Source organism: Notolabrus celidotus, chromosome 14 (genome assembly GCF_009762535.1).
Source record: "Notolabrus celidotus isolate fNotCel1 chromosome 14, fNotCel1.pri, whole genome shotgun sequence".
In the NCBI taxonomy this organism is placed as follows: domain Eukaryota; kingdom Metazoa; phylum Chordata; class Actinopteri; order Labriformes; family Labridae; genus Notolabrus; species Notolabrus celidotus.
The window spans coordinates 26,298,645-26,322,286 of NC_048285.1; the positions used below are offsets into that span (position 1 = coordinate 26,298,645).

The 23,642-nt window shown below is 39.0% G+C and overlaps 1 protein-coding gene across 2 annotated transcripts; it reads right to left on the minus strand.

The window, feature by feature from the left end:
* Window positions 1–670: 670 nt before the first annotated feature.
* spartb (spartin b) lies at window positions 671–11,732 on the minus strand. Of its 2 annotated transcripts, XM_034701131.1 has the most exons (9): window positions 11,482–11,732; window positions 9,527–10,367; window positions 7,246–7,443; window positions 3,869–4,025; window positions 3,567–3,761; window positions 3,313–3,471; window positions 2,913–3,003; window positions 2,664–2,710; window positions 671–1,918 (listed from the first exon to the last, which is right to left on the minus strand). In XM_034701131.1, exons 2-9 carry the CDS (start codon window positions 10,361–10,363, stop codon window positions 1,812–1,814), a joined length of 1,791 nt encoding a protein of 596 aa, XP_034557022.1. In that variant the 5' UTR covers window positions 10,364–10,367; window positions 11,482–11,732; the 3' UTR covers window positions 671–1,811. The 2 variants fall into 2 exon arrangements, with proteins under 2 accessions (XP_034557022.1, XP_034557021.1); XM_034701130.1 differs by lacking the exon at window positions 2,664–2,710 and having other exon boundaries at window positions 11,482–11,731.
* Window positions 11,733–23,642: the final 11,910 nt, after the last annotated feature.

The following is a 23,642-nucleotide window of genomic DNA, read 5'->3' on the forward strand; positions in this document are numbered from 1 at the left end:
ATTCAATATTATTACATTATACAATACATGTTTCATACTGTTTATGAAATAATATGGATTCAATTCAGTATTACACAGTTAATATAGTTTTAAGTTCATGGTTTTGGGTATGTCTTTTGTTCCATTTTGAACTATAGTGATAGTGCAGCAGCACTGTTTCTGAATCAAAAAGTGCAGATCTGTTATATTTAAAATTTTCCGAATTGCAGTTAGCTATAACAGAAGTTCATTACATCTCTGATATATTGACTAAATTTAAATATTGACTTTTGAGTCAATATTTAATCAAAATATTTCCGGGAACTTTGAATTTGTCTGGTTAGATTCAAGTCACCTCACATAACAACTAATGAAATTAAAAAGAACAACAGATTAATTTTTTATTTCTGGATCTTTTTTTAAATATTCCTCTCTATTTCTGATGTAGTTTTACTTAAATTGAGATTACACTGTTAGTTTTGCTCTTAAAGTAATGTAGAGAATAAACAATCAGTCAGATAAAAGATTCTATCAATATACAAGCCAGCCACTAGATGGAGGTAGGGGGCTTAAGGTTAATAAAAAAAAGTGCTAACTGGATTAACACAATAAAAACACACAAGTCATCCTGTTCTTACACACAAAGCACAAAAGAGAGGGCTATGAATTCCAAAATATTCAAAAACAAATGTTTCATTCTTCTTATTTATTTCATTTCAATTAAGTACTCATTGAATTATCATCTCACTGCTTTGTTACAGTATTTGTTAGCCTTGTGAAAATTACATTTGCTTGCTGAAGTTTTAAAGCTTGAGTTTCAAGACAACTCTAATCAGTCAAAAAAAATAAAGACACAAGCTGGATATTAAAACAGTTAGAACCACACTCAAAAATTATTGTTGCTAAATAGTTTGTTCACACATAAAAATATTGTAATCTATAATTTTTATATGAAATGCTATAAACATTTACATTTTAAAGAAAGGTGGAAAAAACTGAAATGCATTAGACAGCACAGCAAAACACACATATCTTGTTTTAAACTCCTCAGACTTGCAGTTTACAGTCAAACTTTTACATTTTGAATTAAGGAACCACAAAATAACAGACAGCAGACTTCAGATTCACTGCTTCTTGAAAAATAAAACTTTTATATCATTTGATATTTGCAGGCACAGTCAGCAGCAGTAGTGACGTGGTCTTAGTCGCAACTGCTTGTCAGATGCTTTCTTTTCAGATAATGATACCTGCAGAGACTGACAGAGATAATATTCCTGATAATTCTTTCAGAGGATGTAAATTGCACTTACCCTTACAGGGGGGGGGGAAACTCAAACACACAAATGCTTCAGAAAGACTGAGAAATATGTCCAGTGTCTAGCCATAAAAAAGGTCCTTAGTGCACACAGCATAGTTTATTAATATCTTCCAAGAAAAGTGATAATACCTGAATGTTATAGAGTGTCATTACATCAACATACCTTAAACTTATCTTTAAGATTTTATATAAGTTATAAAATCTGCTGCTTTTCTTCATTTAGGTCCATCTACCTTATTATAAATAAAGATTAAGGTGCATAAAGGTGTATGAAACTATATTATGTATGTGACAGTAGTTGTCTTGTAAATACAGAACATATATTTCTATAAATAGTAAATTTTAAAATAATTTTATTTGGTAGAAGAATACAAATTATGCTTTAAGGCTGAAGGAGTGAGGCAGGGCACTGACGGTTATTTTTTGGATTTCTCCACTTCTTTTATGTTCTCTGGTTTTTCCTGAATCTTGTAGTCATCCAAAATGGCCTTCGCCGTTTGCTTTCCAGTCTTTTTCACGACAGCTTTGATCCCAAGGTTGTCAACATTGAAGGCAGTGATGCCCACGTTAATGGCAGAATTGACTGCGTGGTCTGTTGCTTGTCCGGCTGCGGCTCCATACCTTCATCAGAAGTCAGATTGGGTGAGAGGTCAGTGTTAGAGGTGAGAAAAAAAGAGGATTGGGGGAGAAGTAATTAATATGCTGTGCAAGGATTGAAAGGATGCCATGCTGTATGGGAATTTCAATGTGAGGATTACACCCATGCAAGTGTGCAATCTATAATTAGGAAACCCTCTGACTACCAGAATCTGAACTGTGATGATTTACCACTATTATTCATACATCTTAGGGTGGGCAATACACATATAGTCACTTATAACATCTTTCTATCCCAATACCAATGTATATATGATACTGAACTCCTTTAAATAATAATAATGCTAACTTGTGAGGTCATCAAATCACTTGTAAACAAACTACACAGATAACACTATCTTTTGACCAATGTATATTGACTCAGTTTAACAATATGGCATCACCCACCCCATAGAAAGACTAACCTACTTGTTTGTAGATATTTTGCTTGTTATTGGAACACGTAGCACCGATTCATTGAATATAGGAAGAGTTTAAAATCTGTCAGGTCGGAAAGGTAGCTAACCCAGATCTTTGAATTAGAAACTGGAGGGAAAAAAAATCTAAAAAAGCAGCACCGTCATGTGATTGGCAGCAGAGGGGAGAGCAGTGAATTTGCACAGCATTGGTTATAGTAGAGTGCTTTGTGCAAGAGCTAATTCATTCAACGTCATGCTGGTGATTAGTAGTTCAGAGAGTAAAATGGCTGTGACTAATTAGGAATAATTACACTTCTTCTCATTGGGTGGGTCAAAGATGTTTTGTAGACCCCTAAATCTGTAAAGCAAATTGAAAAGGAAGTGAGTGCATCTTTAGTTTGAATGAGTGGTGCAGATGTGGATGCAGATGTGAGAGTCATTTGTTACATATGCATCATAAACCTGTTAAACGAGCAGTGTTGAGCTAAATTTGTATTACTTCATATTAAAGCATGTGACTGTGATCAGACAAGTGATTAGAAATGAACGGGGCCACTTACTTGTGCTTTACGGTGGTGACCGTCTCTGATGCTACACTTGTGGTAATATTCTTTGCTGCAAATTCCAGACCGGTCCACATGGTGGCGAATCCTTAAGAAAGACATAGAGAGCAGGTTAGGCACATTTTACTTCTTTACATCTTTTTTTTTTTTTAAGTTAGATTTGTTTTGCCTTTATTATATAGGACAGCTGAAGAGAGACAGGAAATGTGGGAAGTAGAGAGTGGGGGAAGACATGCAGTAATTGGTCGACCAGCCGGGAGTCAAACCGGGGACCTCTGAGACGAGGACCGTAGCCTCTATACGTGGGGCGCTTAGACCACTATGCCACCAGCGCCGCCTACTTCTTTACTTCTAAGCAACTTCCTCTCAGAGAAAGGAAAGAGTGGAACATTTGTACCTTGCACTCCACTGGCAGCCACGACCATGGCTCCATCTATATTGGAACGTCCATCCTTGTCTTTCTTCATGGACTCTGGGATCAGCTTGCCTCCGTGTTTTTTCACGTGTGGAGCCAACTCTCGACCCACACAGCCAGCAACAGTACACACTCCATCCACTGCAGTAACACAGCATGACATCATTAAAAGCCCAGTGCCAAATAGCTACACAAGGTCAGAAAAAAACATGCTGACAGGGAAATGACGTAGTCACCTAAAAACTGGCTGACTTTGACGGCTCCTCCTGTCGCTTGCTTGGCAACATGGAGGCCTTTGGTGACGGTCGGGCTGACGTGAGTGGGTTTGTCTTCAGGAGTGATGTGTTCTCTTAGCTTAGATGCTCCTTTATGGATGGCCTTGCCCGTAAACTCGGCTCCTTTAACCAAGCCCCAGCTTAGCCAGGATGCACCTGGGAAGACAACAGGCCAAGTCATGTAGTCTCTTGACTTTCCTAAGTTCTAACTGATGATTCAACTGGAACAGAAATGCTGGGAGAAGATGCAGTTTGGGCCTTACCTGTCAGGATCCCATTCGCCACCTTTTCGCTCCACTCAGGCAAAGGCTTTTCGTCCTCGGTTTCAGCTGGTGCAGTCTCTTCGGGTGCAGTGTCCTCGGTTGCAGCGATGGACACCTTCTGACTGAGATTAATGGTGTCTGTGGCTTCATCTGGAGCCTGACCATAAAGACACATTGGTTGGCTACTGAAAAATACAGAGATAGTGGGCTGAAACTTTTGGATAACTTATCTGCTGCTTTGTGCAAGCTCTAAACATCTCCATTCAAATGCTTGTCTCAAAGTAACCCCAGTGCACACAATAGCTTCTCTTGTTATTCTGAGCTTCTTGTTACAACGTACTGTTTGCCAGAAACAGACGGCCTCTTTGTCTTGAATTTGGTAAATAAAACCCAAAAACTCTGACTTGCCCAAAAAGTGAAAACAACACAGAAGTTCATACTTGCTGACAGGGAACCACGTCCATCAGAAAAATTAACTAGTCAGATCGCGTACATCACAATTGACCTTGTCAGGCATCGATCTGTGCCTGCGTCTCTACCTCCATCATGGAAGAACTGGCACCTGTCTTTCAGCCAGAGCTCTGAGGTTGTGCTAAACCGCTGCAGATAAGAGCATTATAACTGATTAATTCTTCTCACCTGCCTGTCTCAAATCCCAAGGATGCTGAGGCAGGGGTAACTGAGCGAAGTGTGCCAGCTCAGAAGTAAGCAGAAGCAAGAGTTTCTTGCCACGGTAAAACAATGAAGAAGTTTGTAATCCACTAAGTCTGCAGCCTCAAAGCCCTGAGTAAGCAGCCACTAAAATCTTTTTCATGTAAGAAACCAATTTAATGAAGTGTTTCCTACTCCTGCAAAAATTGTGTTTGTGATGATGACTTGAGGAATGGTGCAGTACAATCACACACCAACAGTTTCACCATTTGGTGCACTTTTTATGTTGATGTGCATTTTTGACTGATTTTAAACAAAAATTTTCAGTAACAATATATAGGGGAGAACGGGGTTGGCACACTCGTTATATCTCGCCACCAGAGGGCGCTGTCTCTCAAACTGGGGTATGGACATTTCCAGAATTAGGATCAGAGCTCACCTACATAGTCTTCTCTGGAGTAAGACAGCTGAACTTGAGGTGAGAGGACTTTTTGTGTTCATGTCAAATTGTAAATATTCAGCTCCTCAGTATTTTTCTTCTAGGCTTTTAAACGATGGGTTTATAACAAAACAAGTGTTACCCTTACAAAGTGTGAGGGGAAAGCTATTTCTTTAGATTTTTATTAGCTAGCTAACTACTTGTTAGATGGTTGTTAGCCTTGATGCTAGCAAAAAATTCCAGTTAGGGTTGGTCGTCACATTCTCTTTGGGGTTGGTTGTCACATGTAACAACCAACCCCTATGTTGGGAAAATCATGCATGGAGAAATGAGTTGGAGTGCGCAGACCCTACATTTGCCATCACTGTAACTCAGACAGTGACTGCATGTAGCCTAGTTGAGTAGGCCATTATTGTTAGGCCTATCTGTTTTGTTCTTTATGTTGTTATATAGGCTGGACGAAAGATGTGTTTCCTGTTCATGTTCCTTGCTTATTTTGATAAAATGCATTAAGTTATGTAGGCCTATCACTTGTCAGTGCAATTAAACTTTCAAATTTACTTCTGCCTTCTTGCCTTTTTAAAAATATTTTTCCCGTTGAAATACCATTGTGACAACCAACCCCATAGTGTGTGACAGCCAACCCCATAGTGTGTGACAACCATTACCATAGTGTGTGACAACCAACCCCATAGTGTGTGACAACCATTACCATAGTGTGTGACAACCAACCCCATAGTGTGTGACAACCATTACCATAGTGTGTGACAACCAACCCCATAGTGTGTGACAACCATCCCCGTGATGGGGTTGGTTGTCACAATGTGTCAGAGTGTCTTTAATAGTTAATTGCCTTTTTGTTACAATCAGTTGGAAAATGAGAGGGATACACATTTCAAGCCAACACCTTAAGCTTCAATTTAATTTAGGAATGACTATTGAAAGATGTTTTGATGATGAGCAATCATCAAAACAGTAAAAAGTGTTACAACCAACCCTGTTCTCCTCTACATGTGTGCATGGACAACTTAAGCATTTAAACCTCTGTATGTAACATAGACTGTATAATAAATGGACATAGTTTCTGTGACGTCACGTATCTGTTTCTGAAGCGCTGTTTTAAGGCCAATCGTCGGCGGCAGCCATACTGTTGCTGTCGAGCGATTGTGGCGTAAAGAGGCGGCCTTTTAGCCTCCTAGCCAACAGCTAGTGTTCCCGCCTGTCAATCAAGTCAGCTGTGCCTCTCATTGGAGGACTCGTAATCTCAATATCTTTGAAATTGCCACGTTAGAAAAAATTCACCCCCTGTACAGTGTGAGTCGATCGAGAAATGAGCTATCCAGACTACACTTGTTTTTTGTACCAGGCTGTAAACATGTTTATTTCTGCTGTAAAGATCAGCTTTTTTGAAATGGTGTGTATGTGGTTTCTGGTACTTCCGGAGCCAGCCTCGAGCAGATCCTCTATGAACTGCAGTTTTTAGCACTTCCTCATTGGACCCATATTTTTAGACCAGAGTTTGCCGCTTGGTGTGTAATCATTGATTTGTTAAATTAACAGTAGCTAAAGTCCCCAACTCTGGAACTCACTCCAACCAGACATCAGAGATATTGACTCTCTACCCCTCTTCAAATCAAAACCCATCTGTTTCAATCTGCATTCTCTGTTTAATTTCCACTGCTTCATTTTTAACTTGGTGTTACTTTGCTTGTTGTTTTTATTTATTCTAACATGTTATTTTATTTTATTGTGTTTTATCCCTCTGTAAAGTAGCCTTGAGTGTTAAGACAGGCACTTTTAAATAAAATGTATTATTATTATTATTATTATTATTATTATTATTATTATTAAAGTTAAGGCACTGTGATGTTACATAATTATCATGGGTCGTCTAGAAAGACACGTTGGGAACCAGCTTTCAAAAAATTTTCATGATGCATGCACTTTCACATGTCTGTATTACTGCTCAACAGCAGAATGCTACAACATCACTGCTTCATTTTCCAAAAATAGCTCTCTGTTCCCCCAAATGGGACGAGAGGATTTGCAAAAGGCATTGTGTAACAATTCTTTGGGGACTTGTGCCACAACTTGTGTAATGCAAACATTTTTTTTTTTTATGAGACACAGTACAGACACATTTTAGGATTCATTTTCTTGGAGTGAAGGACAAGGCTGAGTGGTATTAAAGGTGTAGATGATCCATAAGGATAAAGTCTAACCATCATTTTCATTTGCTCAACAACACTTTGTGCTGTGGCAGATCTGACTTCACAGCAACACTGACCTGAACCCTGAGATCTGTCATCTGGGACAGCAGGTCATGAAACAGCTCTCTCTCAACAGCAGGCAGCTCTGAGGACAACACTACCCCGACATAATAGCCTGGACCTGGCGCCATCATGTCAGGAAACATAAACACACCAGTGTTACACAGCAGCACCGGGGAGTCCATGGCCATGAGAGGGTAGATCCAGTCACACACCTGTCAGGAAGAGAACAAGCAGATGAGAACAATAAAAAAAAACATGAAAAATGGGATGAAAGTGATTCATATCTGGATGATAACAAAAATTGAATTTTATTTCTGAACACTGCCTTTATGAACAAAGTATACTGATTGGATTAACATGAAGTTTAAACATGAGAGCTCTGCAAAGAGATCCTGCTATAATACACGTTTTCTAACACAACCTTGAAATAACCAGCCTTGCATGTCTAATGTCAGCTCTGTTCAGTGCATACACAGTGAACAGTCTGAAAGGAGACAACCCAGAGGACACTGTCTGCCCTGACTGCAGCATGGCTAACAGGATTAGGGTGCATAACAGTGTAAGCAGGGTTTAGATAATTACTAGCACTCGTGAATCACTGATGTCACCCACAAGCAATAGCACCTGGGAAATTCCCCAACGAAGAGTCAGATTCATTCTCATGATCCACTGGTGTAAGTGTTCCAATAGACGGCAGAACAAAAAAAGCACAAAAATCCCCACAAACTAACTGAAAACATGATGACTTGTGAAAATAAGATAAGGTATCGATTCAGCTTTTTTTTGCAATAATCTAAGTTGACATTGTGATGTAGTGTGTTCTTATCACGAGTTGTAGTGTTTACAGACGGCCTCAATATTTACAAAGCAATCTAGTGGTCCAAAGGCCTGCTACTGTGGACTGAGTATCAGTGTTTGACTTTGATTCTCTGCATATCACTGACTTGATTACATTAAAGGTAGACATGCAGGAGTATAGTATGAGTATCTCAGACTCGTCTGTGCAGCTGGTGTGTTTGTGCGAACACTTATGTTGCAAAAGAAAAACACAGGTTATTATGTGAGTCATGATGATGCACAAGACTCCTAAAGGACTCCCTGCTGAGTAAAATATAGTCACACAACCTCAGCTGCTGGAGCACTCACTTGCAAGATTTAAAGCTAATAGATTTGGTGAATTTGGATCTCTCACTGCTATGATAAACTTAATTCAAGAGTTACAGACATACACTACCAGTCAAAAGTTTGGAAACACCTTCTCATTCATGAGTTTGTATGTATTCTAATTATTTGAAACACTGTAGATTAATACTGAAGGCATGAAAACTGTGAAATAACATATATGGAATTATTTAATTCATAAAAAAGTGTTAAACAAAGCAGAATATGTTTTATATTTTAGATTCTGTAAAGTAGCCCCCTTTTTCCTTCATGACAGCTTTGCACACTCTTGGTATTCTCTCAGTCTGCTTCATGAAGTGGTCTCCTGGAATGGTTTCTAATTAACATGAGCCTTGTCAAGAGTTCATTTGTAGAATGACTTGCCTTCTTGATGTGTTTGAGACCACATTAAAAAAGCAAGTGTTGCTCAGAGGTAGGGTTAGTACACAATGAATAGCCCTATTTGACTACAGTTGTAATCCAGATTATGGAAAAAAAACATATTATTTCATAGTTTTGATGTCTTCAGAATTAAACTACAATGTAGAGAATAATTAGGATAAATAAAAAACACTGAATGAGAAGGTGTGTCCAAACTTTTGACTGGTAGTGTACATCATGTGACTTCATGTGGCAACTTTCAGCTGAATGCTTTGAGGGTAGCAGACTGCATCCTGATGAAAATCTTATCTGGACATACTAAATCTCAAAGGTGTAGGATTCATTGCACTGCACACTATTCTGTGCTGCACTTTAATGTTCTCTGGGTCATGACTAATGTCACATCTGTCAAATTTTGGGCCAGTAATGACTCTGATTTGGGATATCCCGGGAGGATGACGGAGTGTCTGTAAGCCAATAGGATTAGGACGGTGACTAAACAACTCTCACATGATCGTGTCCATAGGGCAAGCACTAGAGATCATTAACAAGCCTATCTCCTCCTGCTGATGACTCACAGCCCAGAAAGTCTTCTTTAGCCAACAAAGATCTTACAAAAATAGGTTAAAGGGTAAAGAAAGACTGGTGACATTTCACTTGCTCTTGTTGCATCATGTAGGCATGAGGGTGGCTTATCTAGTCCTCTCCAGCTGTACTTCAGACACAGTTTGTGGACATAATAATTACCCTTACCTGCAGAAAAGCTGGTGGTCGGTTTGGCATTCTGTCGGAGTGATCACTTGTGAACTTCACCAGCCGCAGGTAGCCCGGGTACGAAGGAGCGCTCACCTGCCCTTCAGGTGTGACAAAGAATATCTGTACCCCATGAGGGATGTACACCAGCTCCTCTCCTTCCTCACCCATACTCTGAGGAGATGGTGTCGAGTTAGACGTACGACTGTAGAACTCCTCTCCCACCAGTGACATCTCCCCTGCTTCTGTTCCATAAGAAATAGAAAGGTGACCATCAGCCGCCTGAGGAGAGTAAGCTGGAGGCTGTTCACCTGATACAGCAGGCTGTTTGGAGGGAGAGAGAGGAGGACCCTCACTGCTGCCTGCGGGTTTGCCTCCGACAGCTCCTGCTGCTGGGGCATTAGCAGAAAGTGGTTGTGGTGGAGTTGGCCTCTCTGGTTTCTGTTTGGGGGGCAGTGTTGGGTACAGACCTTCAGCAGGGGCGTCCATAGCATTGGGGGGAGATGCACTGTTCAGTGTTGGTGCGGATTCAAGGTCAGAGCTGGTCTCAAGTATGGCCAGGCGAGTGGTGATGTTGTCCAGCGTCTCCTGCATCTTCTGCTTCATCTGTCGGGCCGACTCCCAGGAGCTGCCCACACACTCCTCTCCCTGCGTTGGCACACTGATGGCCCTGACAAGGTGCTGTCTCCCTCGCTTGTAGAGCTCCAGGGCCTGTGCTTTGTCTCCAGCTTCATCTACTGTGAGTCCTTTGTTGATGCACTCGAAGGCCCTCTCGTAGCCATCTTTGATTACCTGAAGTCTGGCGTTATCAAAGGCATCTCGTTTCGCTTCCTCCATTCCTCTGAGAAAAAAAATGCATCCAGTCAGACATGGGCTGAGTGACAAATAACAACAACAGCAGTTCTTAGCAGGCAAAGACAGGGACAGCATGAGTAGGGTTGCTAACTGTCCAGTGTATTGGGCTAAATTGGTTTGTTTCATACGGGACCTCAATTATCCCTTATATTGACTATTAACTCTTGTAAATACAGCAGACTGCACTCTACAGATCCTAGATCATGTGCCAATCACACTGCCTGTCATCCAATCACAGGCCCCCCTCAAATGCACCAAGTCCTGCAAAAAAGTGTGGAGAGGATTTTCTCTCTGATGGCCATTAAATGGTCAGACTCAAGACTCAAGAAACAGATGCAGCACAGAGCTGATCAGAAATGATCTTCAAATATCTGTATACTGTGACTTGTCATGTGAGGACTTCTCTGGCTGTGCAAAAGCACAAAAGACTGCAGTCAAGAGCAGCAAAAAGTATCCATGGAAGAAGTAAATTTGGTGAGTCATACTCCTATTTTGCATTTAATTTTTTTTTGTCTGTTTTTTATGTAAAGAGCCAAATTGTAGTTTCTTTGAGGTTTATTCATATGAGGTTACATAATGATACAGTAAGGATTAAAGGGAATATACACACTTTCTGCATTTCATAATATGAATATAAACTTAATTGACACACATCATATGATGGTCACACCATCATGACTGTGCACAGGAGAATAAGAGAAAGTTGGCAACCCTAAGCATGAGGCACATTGATACTCGGTCTGGAGTTACACCCTCTGCATTAAACTCCACCTCTGTTAAAGCTACAGGTTGATTTAGTTTATTTACTGCGTACTTTCTTTTGGTTCTTCTGTGAACCACAAACACAACTCCTTCTCTACAGCACAGACTAAAACAGACATGAGTTTGGCTGATCACAGTTATGTTACTGGTTGTGATGTTTTGCTTTCACTCTGGTGAAAAACAAGTTAAAGTCAGGATCTAACCTTTCTCTTCAAGCTCAGCTGTAAACTAACCATTACGTCACTGCGTCATTCTACCACCAACCTAAAACGCCTGACGTGTAATAAATTAAAACAACACAAATAGCATTAGCTCCAGCTAACGGTGAACATGCTTACCCCAGAGAGTGACACAAGTCCGGAGAACAGCCTGATCAGCTACCGTTAGGTTCTCTGGTCCTCCTGGTTCTGAACGTGTTGACTGAATTCAACAACACTTCCTGAGTAAAAGGGACTGATTGTTGGTTTGTACCTCACTGGACCTTGCACGACTTCCTTCAATATAAAAATCGAGGTTGCAGAGATTGTCCAGCACAGTGCTGCTTACCTTTCAAAGCAAGAGTTTTGAAATGACATGACAATGTGACGTGTTCATAATGTCCCAATTGTGAGCTTTTATTTTGAAAAGCAGTGACAGGAAGTGTTACTATGCTTCATTTAACCCATCAACGCTAGCTTGGAAAGCCTCTGAAACAATAGCATTGCTGCCATCTAGTGGTCAAGTAGTGTAACTCCAGAAAGTTTAACTAAGTTTACTTTATAAGTAACACAAGTAATTCCTTAACCCTCCTGTTATGTTGCGGGTCAAACTGACCCTTTTGAAAGTCTATTTTAGGCAATATACGCCCCCCAAACCAATTAAATGCAGCTTACAAATCTGGGCAGCATGTGACAGAAGAGGGGCCCTGTTCATTCATCAACATCACTTCATAAAAAAAAAAAAATTGAAATTTGAAATAAAATAAACATAAATGTATGTCATGTAAAACTATTGTATTTACATTTAGGGCTTTCCAATGTACATTAAAAAAAGTTTTAATATTAATTTCAATGAAAAACGAGTGAGTTATCCTCATTGAACCATGATCTGTGAGAATTAAAGAACACCAATGGACTAAATCTTGATTTAAATGGTGGTAATGGAGTTAAACATTAGATTTTAAAAAATTGTGTTTTAGGGTTCTGACACTTTTGGATAATGGAATATGCTCCAGGTCAAATTGCCCCAAGAGCATTATTGCTGTTCCAGAGAAACAAACATAACAAGAGGGTTAAGCTTATTTTAAATAAGCGTTATTGGTTTTTTTTAATTTTTTTTTTTACCTTTTTAATCTCGCATTTGGAGTAATTTATTCTAGCCCTGGACTTTTTTATTATTATTTTAATCATTATTATTTTAATCATTGCTTTAACATTTATTACCATATTTAATTATTTATTTATCTATTTATTTATTTATTGTATCCATCTGATCTTGTTAACGCTACCTTATTTTTAACTTCTCTTTCCAATATTACTTAATTTATTAATTTTACTGTATTGATTTTATATTATTTGTAAGTATTTTATTTATAATAATGCTCTTATAATTTTACCATTGCTGTTGTTTTCTGTCTCTCTGTTATTCCTGCAACTTTCTACCTCAGGACTTCTTTATATGGATGCAACACAGATCGTTAAATCTAGTGTAGGCATAATAAAAGCGTTACCTTAAAAAGCAGACGTTTCTTGACTTGTCCGTTCATTGAAGCTTCTCTTTTACCATTGTCAAGGAAAGCTACTAATCAATTTGTTTATCATCCTTCCTCTTGTGTTTTTATTTTGATAGTCTTAACAGGAAGTCGTAGTGTGCTGCCATATTTGTATCGAAAGCAGCTTGTTAAATCAAGTAGCTTGACTCTATTGCAGTTCACGATTGTGACCACTGGAGGGCAGTCAACGCTCATTCTTAACGCGAAGACTTGGTATGCTGTCCTCCAGTGGACAAGATGAGGAACTGCAGGGAATTACAAATAGTCAAGTTTACATTAATGCATATATTTTAGCATGCATGTACATCCGGTATATACTTTCAAAATAAGTTACCAAATGGAAACCGATAAAAACATACAAGTATGCTCTGCTTTGTTATTTTTCTTTATTTTTGATTTGACAGAAACTCTCTCTTTCTTTTGATAATAACTAAATGAAAAAATGCATTCAAGTCAATGGTGTCTGAAAGTCATATATGTTAGTTTTTTGAAAAAAATACTGAAAATCAAACCTTTTTTTCAAACACAAGACGTTCAAGAAAATACACTTCCACAGTGACAATTTATACACCAAGATAAACACAGAATTAAATCAATAAATGCAAAAAAATAATACCATATTCTTGACTACTATTCTTGGCTACAGGAATTTAAACTCATGACCTTAAAATCAATTTTCCAGATGTAAAAAATGTTGATATATCAGCCTAGTTGAATAGCTCTTACTATTTTAAATTCTTTGTACATAACATTTACACAAAGTGATATTTATTTTATAGCTCGCCCTATGGACACGATCATGTGAGACTGCATAATCAGACTGTAAACTGGGATTGAATTAACCATGACAATAGTTCCAGCTGAGTCACTGCAGCAAGTACAAACAATGATAACTTAACTTTTCCATTAAGTTCTTAACAATGATGTCAATGATTAGTTCGCTCAGAGGTTTCAGATAAGAGGGGGAACAATGGAAATCATCTTTAACATTCCAAGAAGTACAACTTTACTGGATCATAAATAGGTTTTATGTCTTTGTGAGTGCCAATAGGATTTAAGTTCAACATATGTTCTATTCCCCCCCTATTATTAGTGGTATCACCATACAGTATTTCATTTATGAGTGAAATAGTGATAGTGCGAATTATAACCTGCAGATGGAGACAAAGCCAATCTCATATGAGAGACTAGACTAGAAATAAAAATGGAGAGAGATAGAGTGGTGTTTATACTACTGTGGGTTCAAGTTCATTTAAACTTTTTATAACCCTCATAATTTAGGCCTTTTGTCAAAGAATGGAAAGGATTAGGCTACAGCTTACTATAAACGCTCCACTAATGACTAGTAAATTGCTATTTTTTCCACATTTGAGCATTAAACAGAAAAGGCTTCAGTCATTAAAAGTCAGCAGTACAAATCCACTCCCGTAATTAACCCAGAAGTTTCTCTCTCAGTCTTTCATGTCACAGTTTTATTGTTCTGACTGCTGCCAGTTTCTGCATGAGTCCAGATAGTCTCTGTGTAAGAAAGGCATGTGATAAACATCAGTCCCATCAGCAGCCTGACAGATTTCCATAATACATCCTGCTCAAAAACACATGGAGCAGACTGGACACGCTCTGAGCAGATGTGGAGATGAAACTGTGTGTCACCAATTAGGCTAAAAACAGGGTGCTCATCATTTGGGCTTTGCTTACTTTAGTGTGTGTTCTCGTGATTTTAATCCAGAGATTTGATGATTGTTGTCTTTAACCTAACCTCTGAACATTTTCCCTCTGTGTATGCAGATTTAACGATGTATTCAGCATCTCAGTGAGTTATATCTGTATCACATTGACCAAAACATTCTGCTTTTACACCATAAATGGGCATGAAAGCATATTGCTAGCATTGCATTTTTCCACACAGTTGAGTATTTTGCAAACTGAGGTTTATTAAGGAAGTTTTAAATAAACTATTCTTCCCCATCGATACTTCAACAACAACTAAAGCTGGAAACTGAAACAGGCTAATGATACATTTGTTCTGTGGTTATTGGCCTTTCTTCTGCAGGGTTGATTCTTTTAGTAAATACATAGAAGAGTTTTTATCAGTATTACAGAAAACACAAACAGGAACTCATCATCATTTTATGTGCCTTTTGTTATTCCTCTGTTGTTGTTTTCTTGCCACACACAGAGACGCCACAATAAGATTTTATTTATCCTAAAACAGCTTGTCAGCAGATTTGACTGTTTTAATCCTCTTTGACAGTAATGATAACATAATGATAAACAAGCGATGATAACATAGCCAACATTTAAATGACATGCACGTGCTTCATTATGAAAAATAAGATGCAAAATAAAATCTGAAATGCTTGATTGTTTTTTTATTGATGCTCAGCCATTTCAGTAATTTAAAGCCACTAAGCTGCTTTTAGTTATGAAGTTTCAATTTAGAGTTTTCTCTTAGCATTATTGTTACACACTCATGTAATCAGACAGCTGTTCTTTCTAATAGTTTCTGTATTTCTGGAAGAATATGATGAGACGAAATATGGGCCTGTAATGAAGATTCAGTCCTGTACTGCTGTTTTTCTGCAAAATAGTCTATCTCATCTTAGCAAGGTTTTAAAACGTTCATTTTCCCCTTTAAAACAGAATCATTAAAGTGTTTTCCATCAGTTCCCTTTCCTATGACCTCTTATTTTCCTAGACTGCCCGTCTTCAGTTTAATCAGAGCACATCAAAACAAACCATAACATTTAATGACTGGTCCTTTACATGTCCAAAAACTGTTAGTACTTATTTCATGTTTTTTATGACATATTTTAATATTCAATATATGGATTCAATCATTGACATAATTTATTGCTGTATTTTATGTGCTGCTCTACACTCCACTTCACTTAGTCTAAGACATGAAAGCCTACACATGTTCCATAGCTTATTGTATGTAATGTGAGTGTGTGACAGTCTGCGTTAATGTGAACAATCTGGTCTAAGTGATTGATGATGATGTCACCTACTGATTTATCTCCATGTTTGGTATGCCTTTGAAAGAGGCAGCAGGAGCTTTGGGTCTCTGGATTAGTTAACTGTTTTCCTGGAACTCATCTTGTTTTCTAAACTAATCCTCTTCACTGTTGGACAGAAAGAAGATACCTTCTTATATTTCCTTGGCTGCAAAAACAACATTCTGACACGCGTAAGTTTAAACAGTGTGTCACAAATTATGCTTTAAGTGCAAAAATCTTTTTGAAGCATGTGTATCTCTAACTAAACCTCAAATGCAGCTCCAGTGTCTTTATCTCTGTGCAATATTTAGACACTAATGTAATGGAGAACAATGCTGTCAAACAAAAAGAGATGCTTTTCTGTACCAGCTGCAGTGGTCACTTACATTTCCAGTAGAGAGTTACTCAAAGCTCTTGGGCAAACTATCAGGAAGCCATGTCTGCTTCCATATGTGGGATATTAATCAGAGATGGCAGTGACTGCATCTACAGATGTTTAACCTAATAAAGAACAATGTATGCTGTCACCATCTGCGAGTCAACAACTCAATAAAAGGTATAAAATGTGTGTTTCATGTTTCATGATAGGTCAGATTAATGCTGGTGTTGGCAATAATGTCGACTTTCTTTCCCTACTGACGCTCTGAAACACAAAGCTGACAAAAACAGGGTAGCTGTGTCCTCTATCCCATGTTTTGTACATTTAACGACAAATATGCACACCTTTCACAGGCTTATAACACAACCCACAGGATTTAAAACAGCTCTTATGAGACATCTAAACGTTAGGTCAGAGTTTCCCTTCAATTGTCCGCTGAGGCTCTTAATATATTAAGTTATTGTCTCCACAGTACACAGGTTAGAGCAAGTATCTCCTCCAGGCACCCAGAGAAGTGTTACCAAGAAGCCAGTTCAAAAGAAATGTATCCTGTTATGAAAGAGAATCCCATAAGTTGTTTGTTTAATAACCTTGGTGATGATTAGATAATTACAAACCCCAAACGAACAGCGAAAAACCGTGCCAGGGACCTAAGCAGGCAGGGTTTGGCTCTCATGGCATCTCCTCAGGTAAACATCTGTGAAAGTAGTAATTCACCATCATATTAAAGAGCATGATAAGAAAAGTGAACTCTGATGGAGTTGGAAATGACACATGAAGTCTTGTGAACCTGGATTATGATAGTTCACTTCGGACAAGGAACAGTGAATTAGTATGACAATCTTTTTATTAGGTGTATATATGCCAACCCTGTCCTCTTTATTAAACAAGGTTTCATCAGACTCACTGATATCCTAATGAGTTACAGGAGGAAAAAGAAAAAGTTTCTTTTTCCAGCCTCGTTTTTTTTCATGGTGGAAGAAAACGGGGGCTGGATCAGAGTCCCTATAAACCTTTCCCCTTCCTCATGATTAATGATCAGAGAGATCCTGTTCTCTTCTGCCTCCAAGAAGCTGCAGAGTCTGGAGTGATCGCTCTCAAGGTGAAACAAGGCTCTGATATTTGGACAAAACACGCTGTCCTCAGTTTAACCACTGTGTCTGGTTAAAAGTGTGCTAAATATATGGAGTGGCTTTAGATTAATCTGAAGCAGCCTGACGCCAGTGATTAAGTGTAAGATGGAGGTAAACTTTTAAGTGCACACTCATCACATGAAAACAACTACAAAGATTCTTTAATAAATCATGACACTGTTAAAAAGTTATTAGCTTTACCAGAGGCTACAGAAAATACTTCCAGCAACCTGACAGCCCTGCATGCCTGAGCACTTCACCTCAGGAGATATGACTAAGAACCATGACGTAATTCACACTAAAGTATGCCGCTCATAAACTTCAACTCAGGGAGGTAGCTGACCTGGACGTAGTTTAAGGTTAAGACATCTCTCTCTGTAAAAACCCCAAATCCAATTTATGAAATCTTGGTTTGCTCCCGGTTGTTTCTTGTTTGGTGATAAAATCAAAATATTCAAGAGAGTGGAAGGTTTTGGCTGCGCCTGCTAAAGTAGTAAACTGAGTTCTTGTGGTTGTGGATTTCTCTAAGGCTAAGGCACATTTAGTGATTTAGGGTCCGTATAATAGTAGGTAGATCGAATTATGATAACATGTATCGCTCTGTTCAGAGATAAGTGCACCCTCAGCAGTGAAGAATTTGATTCCATCCCCCCCCACAAACACTCATAATGGTGTACTATTGTGCCCCTTCCTGTCAGAAAATGTGCTGTACAAACACAGACAGATGTAATTGCTTTGCTTGCAGCTAGTTTGAAACCACATTTTAATTCTGAATCTAAAAAGTTGGCTGAAGCCATTTCAAATCATGTCCTTGTTGCACAATAGTGTGTGACTCCAAGTGAAGTTCTGTCTGTTTTGGGCCCTCTTTGATACAAACTAAACTTAGGACTATGATTCCGGTCAGGTCAGGTCAGGTCAAATTTAGCTCGCTATGTTTGAAGGATGTACATAGCGTGTGAGCCCGAAGTCTCTGACCATATTTGAGGATTATCACGTAGATGAGCCACAGTAATGACAAAGCCAGCAATGGAAGTTTCACAAACACATGCAAACATCATCGGTGCATTTTCCCAAGACAGTAAAATACCACTGGCAGGAAAGTGTGGGAGGACAGCCAAACAGATTGGGTCTGCTACATCAACATCAAGACATCCAACAGCACATCTGAGAGATAAAAATACAAGCAACATAACCATTGTTTTACTATGTTTCACTGCCTCAGACCTGTGCTAAAACCCGTCTTAGATGTCAAGATCTTTTGATAAGAGAATAAAGTGAAAGGAGTAAAACAGAAGTGATAAATGGGGTTTAATGATTTAAGAAAAATAAGCTCAGTCCAAATATTCCAGAGAGAGAGAGAGAGAGAGAGAGAGAGAGAGAGAGAGAGAGAGAGAGAGAGAGAGAAAGAGAGAGAGAGAGAGAGAGAGAGAGAGAGAGAGAGATCCTTAATAAAGTAAAGATACTTTAATCCTAACAAGAAAAGGTTTATTAAAGCTTCTGTGAGGAACTTTTGACTAGTTATGAAACCGACCAAAATGAACAGAGATGCCTCTCTATGGCCAACAACAGCAAATGAGACCATCAACAATAAGATAGAATTTTATTGAATAGTCATTTTTAATGCTTGTGTTACACTTGGACACAAGAAGTGGCTTTCCAGGCGTGCATGGGTTGTTTTGATACTTCTACTCACTACCAGGATTTATACAACAGTACAAGCACAACAGCGCAGCGTGGCTGCGTACAGCACAAACATCTCGGTCAGCTCTCTAAACTGCGCATGTGCACCTGCGCATCCCAAAAGACCCCAAAGCTGCTCCAAAGCTGCCCCAAACTGCCTGTGTGAGCCTTGCTCCTCCTAATTACAAACACACATAAGGATAACACAAATGCCTGTGTACCTGAATATTGCAAATTTCTGAATTAGAAAGATTAAGTATGAAATAACAAAAATAAACATTGGAGCGGGGGGTGTCAGTGTCCACATCAATGGCAAACATTTATATAGGTCCCACACTTGTAACTTCTGTTAGGGGACGTAGTTGTCAGATGAGAAGATTAGCAGCACACTCAAGAAACAGCCACAGCTTACTTTCACCAAAAACAAATATTTACATTGAATGATACATTTCACTGTTTAAAGAAAGCAGGAGGAGATTTTTTTGTCCAACAACACAACTCATGATGGAACAGTGCAAAATCAGCATAGATGTAAGGAATAACACTTTGTCCACAAGGGGCGCCAAACTGAAACTAAACAGAAAGTTCCACACAGTAGCTTTAAATAAATGTTTTAGAAGGTATGATCCATCCATTAGCCATTATCTTGACCGCTTATCCCGTTAGGGGTCACGGGGGGCTGGAGCCTATCCCAGCCGGCTTCAGGCGGAAGGCAGGGTACACCCTGGACAGGTCGCCAACCTATCACAGGGCTAACACAGAGAGACAGACAACCATTCACGCACACACTCACACCTACGGGCAATTTAGAGTGAACAATTAACCTGGTGTGCATGTTTTTGGACTGTGGGAGGAAGCTGGAGTACCTGGAGAGAACCCACACATGCACAGGGGGAACATGCAAACTCCACACAGAAAGGCACCGGGGATTTGAACCAGCAACCTTCTAGCTGTGAGGCAACAGCGCTACCCACTGCACCACCGTACAGCCAAAAGGTATGATTAATTTATTCATCTATTCAACCATTATTTTACCAGGTAAGTCAATTGAGAACCAATTCTCATTTACAATAACAACCGGGGCGAGATATCCTGAAAACATGCAGGGTTGAAGCAGCTCAGAATTAAGTAATTCATTGGCAGTGAGAGATAAATAGTTTAAAACAATACCAGGAAAATAAACCCATGTCAGGATACAGATAACATCAACCTCTATCCTGTTTGTGACTCCAGATGGATATCTAATGAAAATAGTCAAATTAAGTCACATTTATTTATCTATTTATTTATGTAACACAACCCACAATGAATGTAAGAAGCCAATACACTGCTGTACAGTACCAGTGTCACCACTTGTCTCAACACATCATGAATCAGAGCACTCTTGGCCAAATTTCAAAGGGTGGAAAACAGAGAAGTGTTCAGCATGCCAGCACAGATAGAGGAATTCATCAGCTGCATTTGGGCTGGGCTCCGATATATTATGTGTTTTTTTTTGTCAAGCTTCGTACTCAAACAATCAGCTCAGGGACTAAACAACTTGACATCTGAAAATGTAATAAATTTTGAGCAATGATGTATGAATAACCTGTCAGGACCAGGTGTCGAGGTAGTGATTTTGTGAACCCCACAAAATGTTGTCCAATGCAACTCCTCATCCTAAAACAGAAAGGTTTTTGACCCCCTGACAAATGTATGGAGTTTAAACTGCACCTTGTGAACCTTTATACTGACCATGACAAAACCCAAACTCCCACAGAGCTTCAAAGTTTGTGGCAGAATGCAGTCATAAATATTTTACCTTTCAATGTATTTTGTTTAGTTTTGTTTCACTTGACCTTCAAACCTTTGCTGTGCAGAGTGATATATGTGCAGAGTTTAACACCAGCAGGGTCGTTTTCAACCAGTGTGCTGAAGGGCTCAAGTTTCTCTGTGGTAACCTTCAGTATGAGTTTAAGGCATGTACCTACAAGCAAGGTTTTGTTTGGCAGTTAATCACAATCTAACATGCAACCTCAGAAGTGTGCTGTGCAAACAGAACGTTTCCAGAGAAAACGCACTAAATACACTCTGCAGGACCTTTTAGCACGTAGTTAAGCTTTTGCAAAAACATCACTTGGGATTTTTGTTCTGCAAATTGTTTTTCTGATTGACTTGCATTTTGATTGTATTGCAAAAAATATATATATTTTTAAACCACTCACCTAGAACACTTCTAAACATTCGTAAACAGGTCTGATCAGCATTCTTTTAGTGTTGTTCGAGATCATTCCTATTTTATGTTGCATGATATACACTTTCTCTGGAGCTTCTGTCTTAAACTCAAAACAAACTTCTGTGGGTTTAACCATGCTTGACAACATGAATATGTTATGATTTCTTGCTGTAGTCACTGTGGAAAATGAGGCTAGGTCAGACTTGGCTTCGATTACAATTTTTTCACTACAACTGACTGGTTTTTTTTGCACATTAAATTTTAAGTTTTTCCCACAAATCAGTCTTGTTTTCTCAATCCAATCAATGATCCAGTTCATTGACTTTTCAAGTACACAGCTGACATTTTCTGTAAACTTCCTCTCCCTGCAGTGACAAGAAAACACTAAGCTAAATCTCAGCCCATCTCACTTCCACTGGCTGGACAGAAGGAAACTGCAGACTGGAAATCTGGACCCTGGAATCACAGGGAATCCCGTCTACGTGGCTCATGACTCCCAGAGTTTGCTGGAAAAGGGAAAGGGGAGTGTGTTGGCCACCAACTCACTGGTCTTGAAGGGAAATAGTGAAATATTGCCTTTAGACTCCTCTGACCGGCTGCACAAGTAGACCTCCTACTGTATGCTCTAATGAACAATGATTATACTGTGAATCAGAGCTTTAGTATTAACTCACATGCAATGGAAAGTGTCCAACATGAATCCCTAAGGCATCATAATTCAAAGTTTTCTTGGCTCCTTTTGTGCCTCTGTGCTACTGCGAAAAACACTGAACTTGGATTCTGAAAAGACGTAGACACAAGAAATGGTTTACAAGTGGTTGATGTCACAGGAAAAATAATGTGATAACCTTAGCAACTTTGCTAAAAGTGCACTTTGGCATCCATTTGGTTGGGGACACATAACCCATAAAAAACAGATTAGTCAGAGTTAATTCAGCATGATGGGATGAATTCCTCATTTATTTTAGCCCAAGCTCCAAAAACCCAGAATCCTTCATTTCCCACAATGCAACTTGATACTTTTATTTCTTCCTGCAACGTGTTATTCCTCAATGAGCCCAGTTTTAATGGGGGATTTCAGTCAAAAACATTTAGTGTCCAACTCAGGCGTGAAAACACTGTTTTCATCATCAGGTTAATGTCTCTGACTGGGCCAAATTTTTTCCAAAACCACAGAAGACATTACACAGAAGTGTTTTTGGAAGAGAAAGTCAAGCAAGAAATCTAAGGTACTGGGTCTTCATTAGATGGTCAAAAAAATTTACAGTCATGTCAGTCATGTATAGGAAAAGCTGCAAAAATAATGGGAAGGTTGGCATGGCGCATACTGTATCATACTTTGCAGGAGACTGCAGTTTGCATAACAAAATCTCTACTTAATCTTTAACCATGCTGAAATCATTACCTATTTGCAGAAGTTGCCACCTGATCTAGATGTGTAAAATCAGTTGAGGATACCAAGCAATTTAGATTTAATTACTTCCTACTGCTTAAAATATTACCTTCTCGACCTTGTAATAGAGTTCAGATGGCTTTGCCAGAAAGGTAAAAGTTCTGGTGAATTATAGTCTGAGGAGTTACATCACTGACATATAAATTTACACCAGTTGGATACTGTACACACTTGAACGCTCTGCTGCTTGTCCTCATTTCGCACAGTGGAAAAACTCTGGATATTTTCCACAAGGTTGAGTCATGACAAAAACACAAATGAAGCCAAACCTGCTCAAGGCCTATTGAATGTACAGTCTGGCTAAAACAGTAGTAAAATTTCCAGATAATATTACATTTTGTACTAGTTGTCACTTAAGCCAAGAGTGTTCAAGTACAAATTCAGTAAAAATGAAGTGTGTTATGACACCATTATCCAATAAAAGTGTGTGATATGCTCCAGAGAAAAGCAGAATGCTCATTCTACCGTCACACTTGACTTTGTAAACTCTGAGGAGAGTGAACACATTCTTCTTGGAAAAACACTTGGAAGTTGCACGGAAAAACATCTGCCAGCTGTTGACTTGGTCAGATGTTGAAACAGACCAAGTATCACCAAGTAAAGCAGCAGCTAAGCATAATGGAGCATTTCTTTACAAAGCAGTGTAAACAAGGACAAACAATGACTAACATGATCAACTTAACGATATATTAGCTCTCTGTCTTCTCTATTATTGAAGGGTTCTGACAGAGTTCAAGTCCTTTTAGCGTCTAGCCAGGGCTCATGACCAGTAAGACATTCTGTGTTTGGGTTGGCGCTGTTGATGAAAGGCGTTGAACCTGAAGGCAATGAATGGCTTTAAAAGAAAAAAGAGTTGAACATTTTATCCTCATATGTCCTTTCTTCTGCAC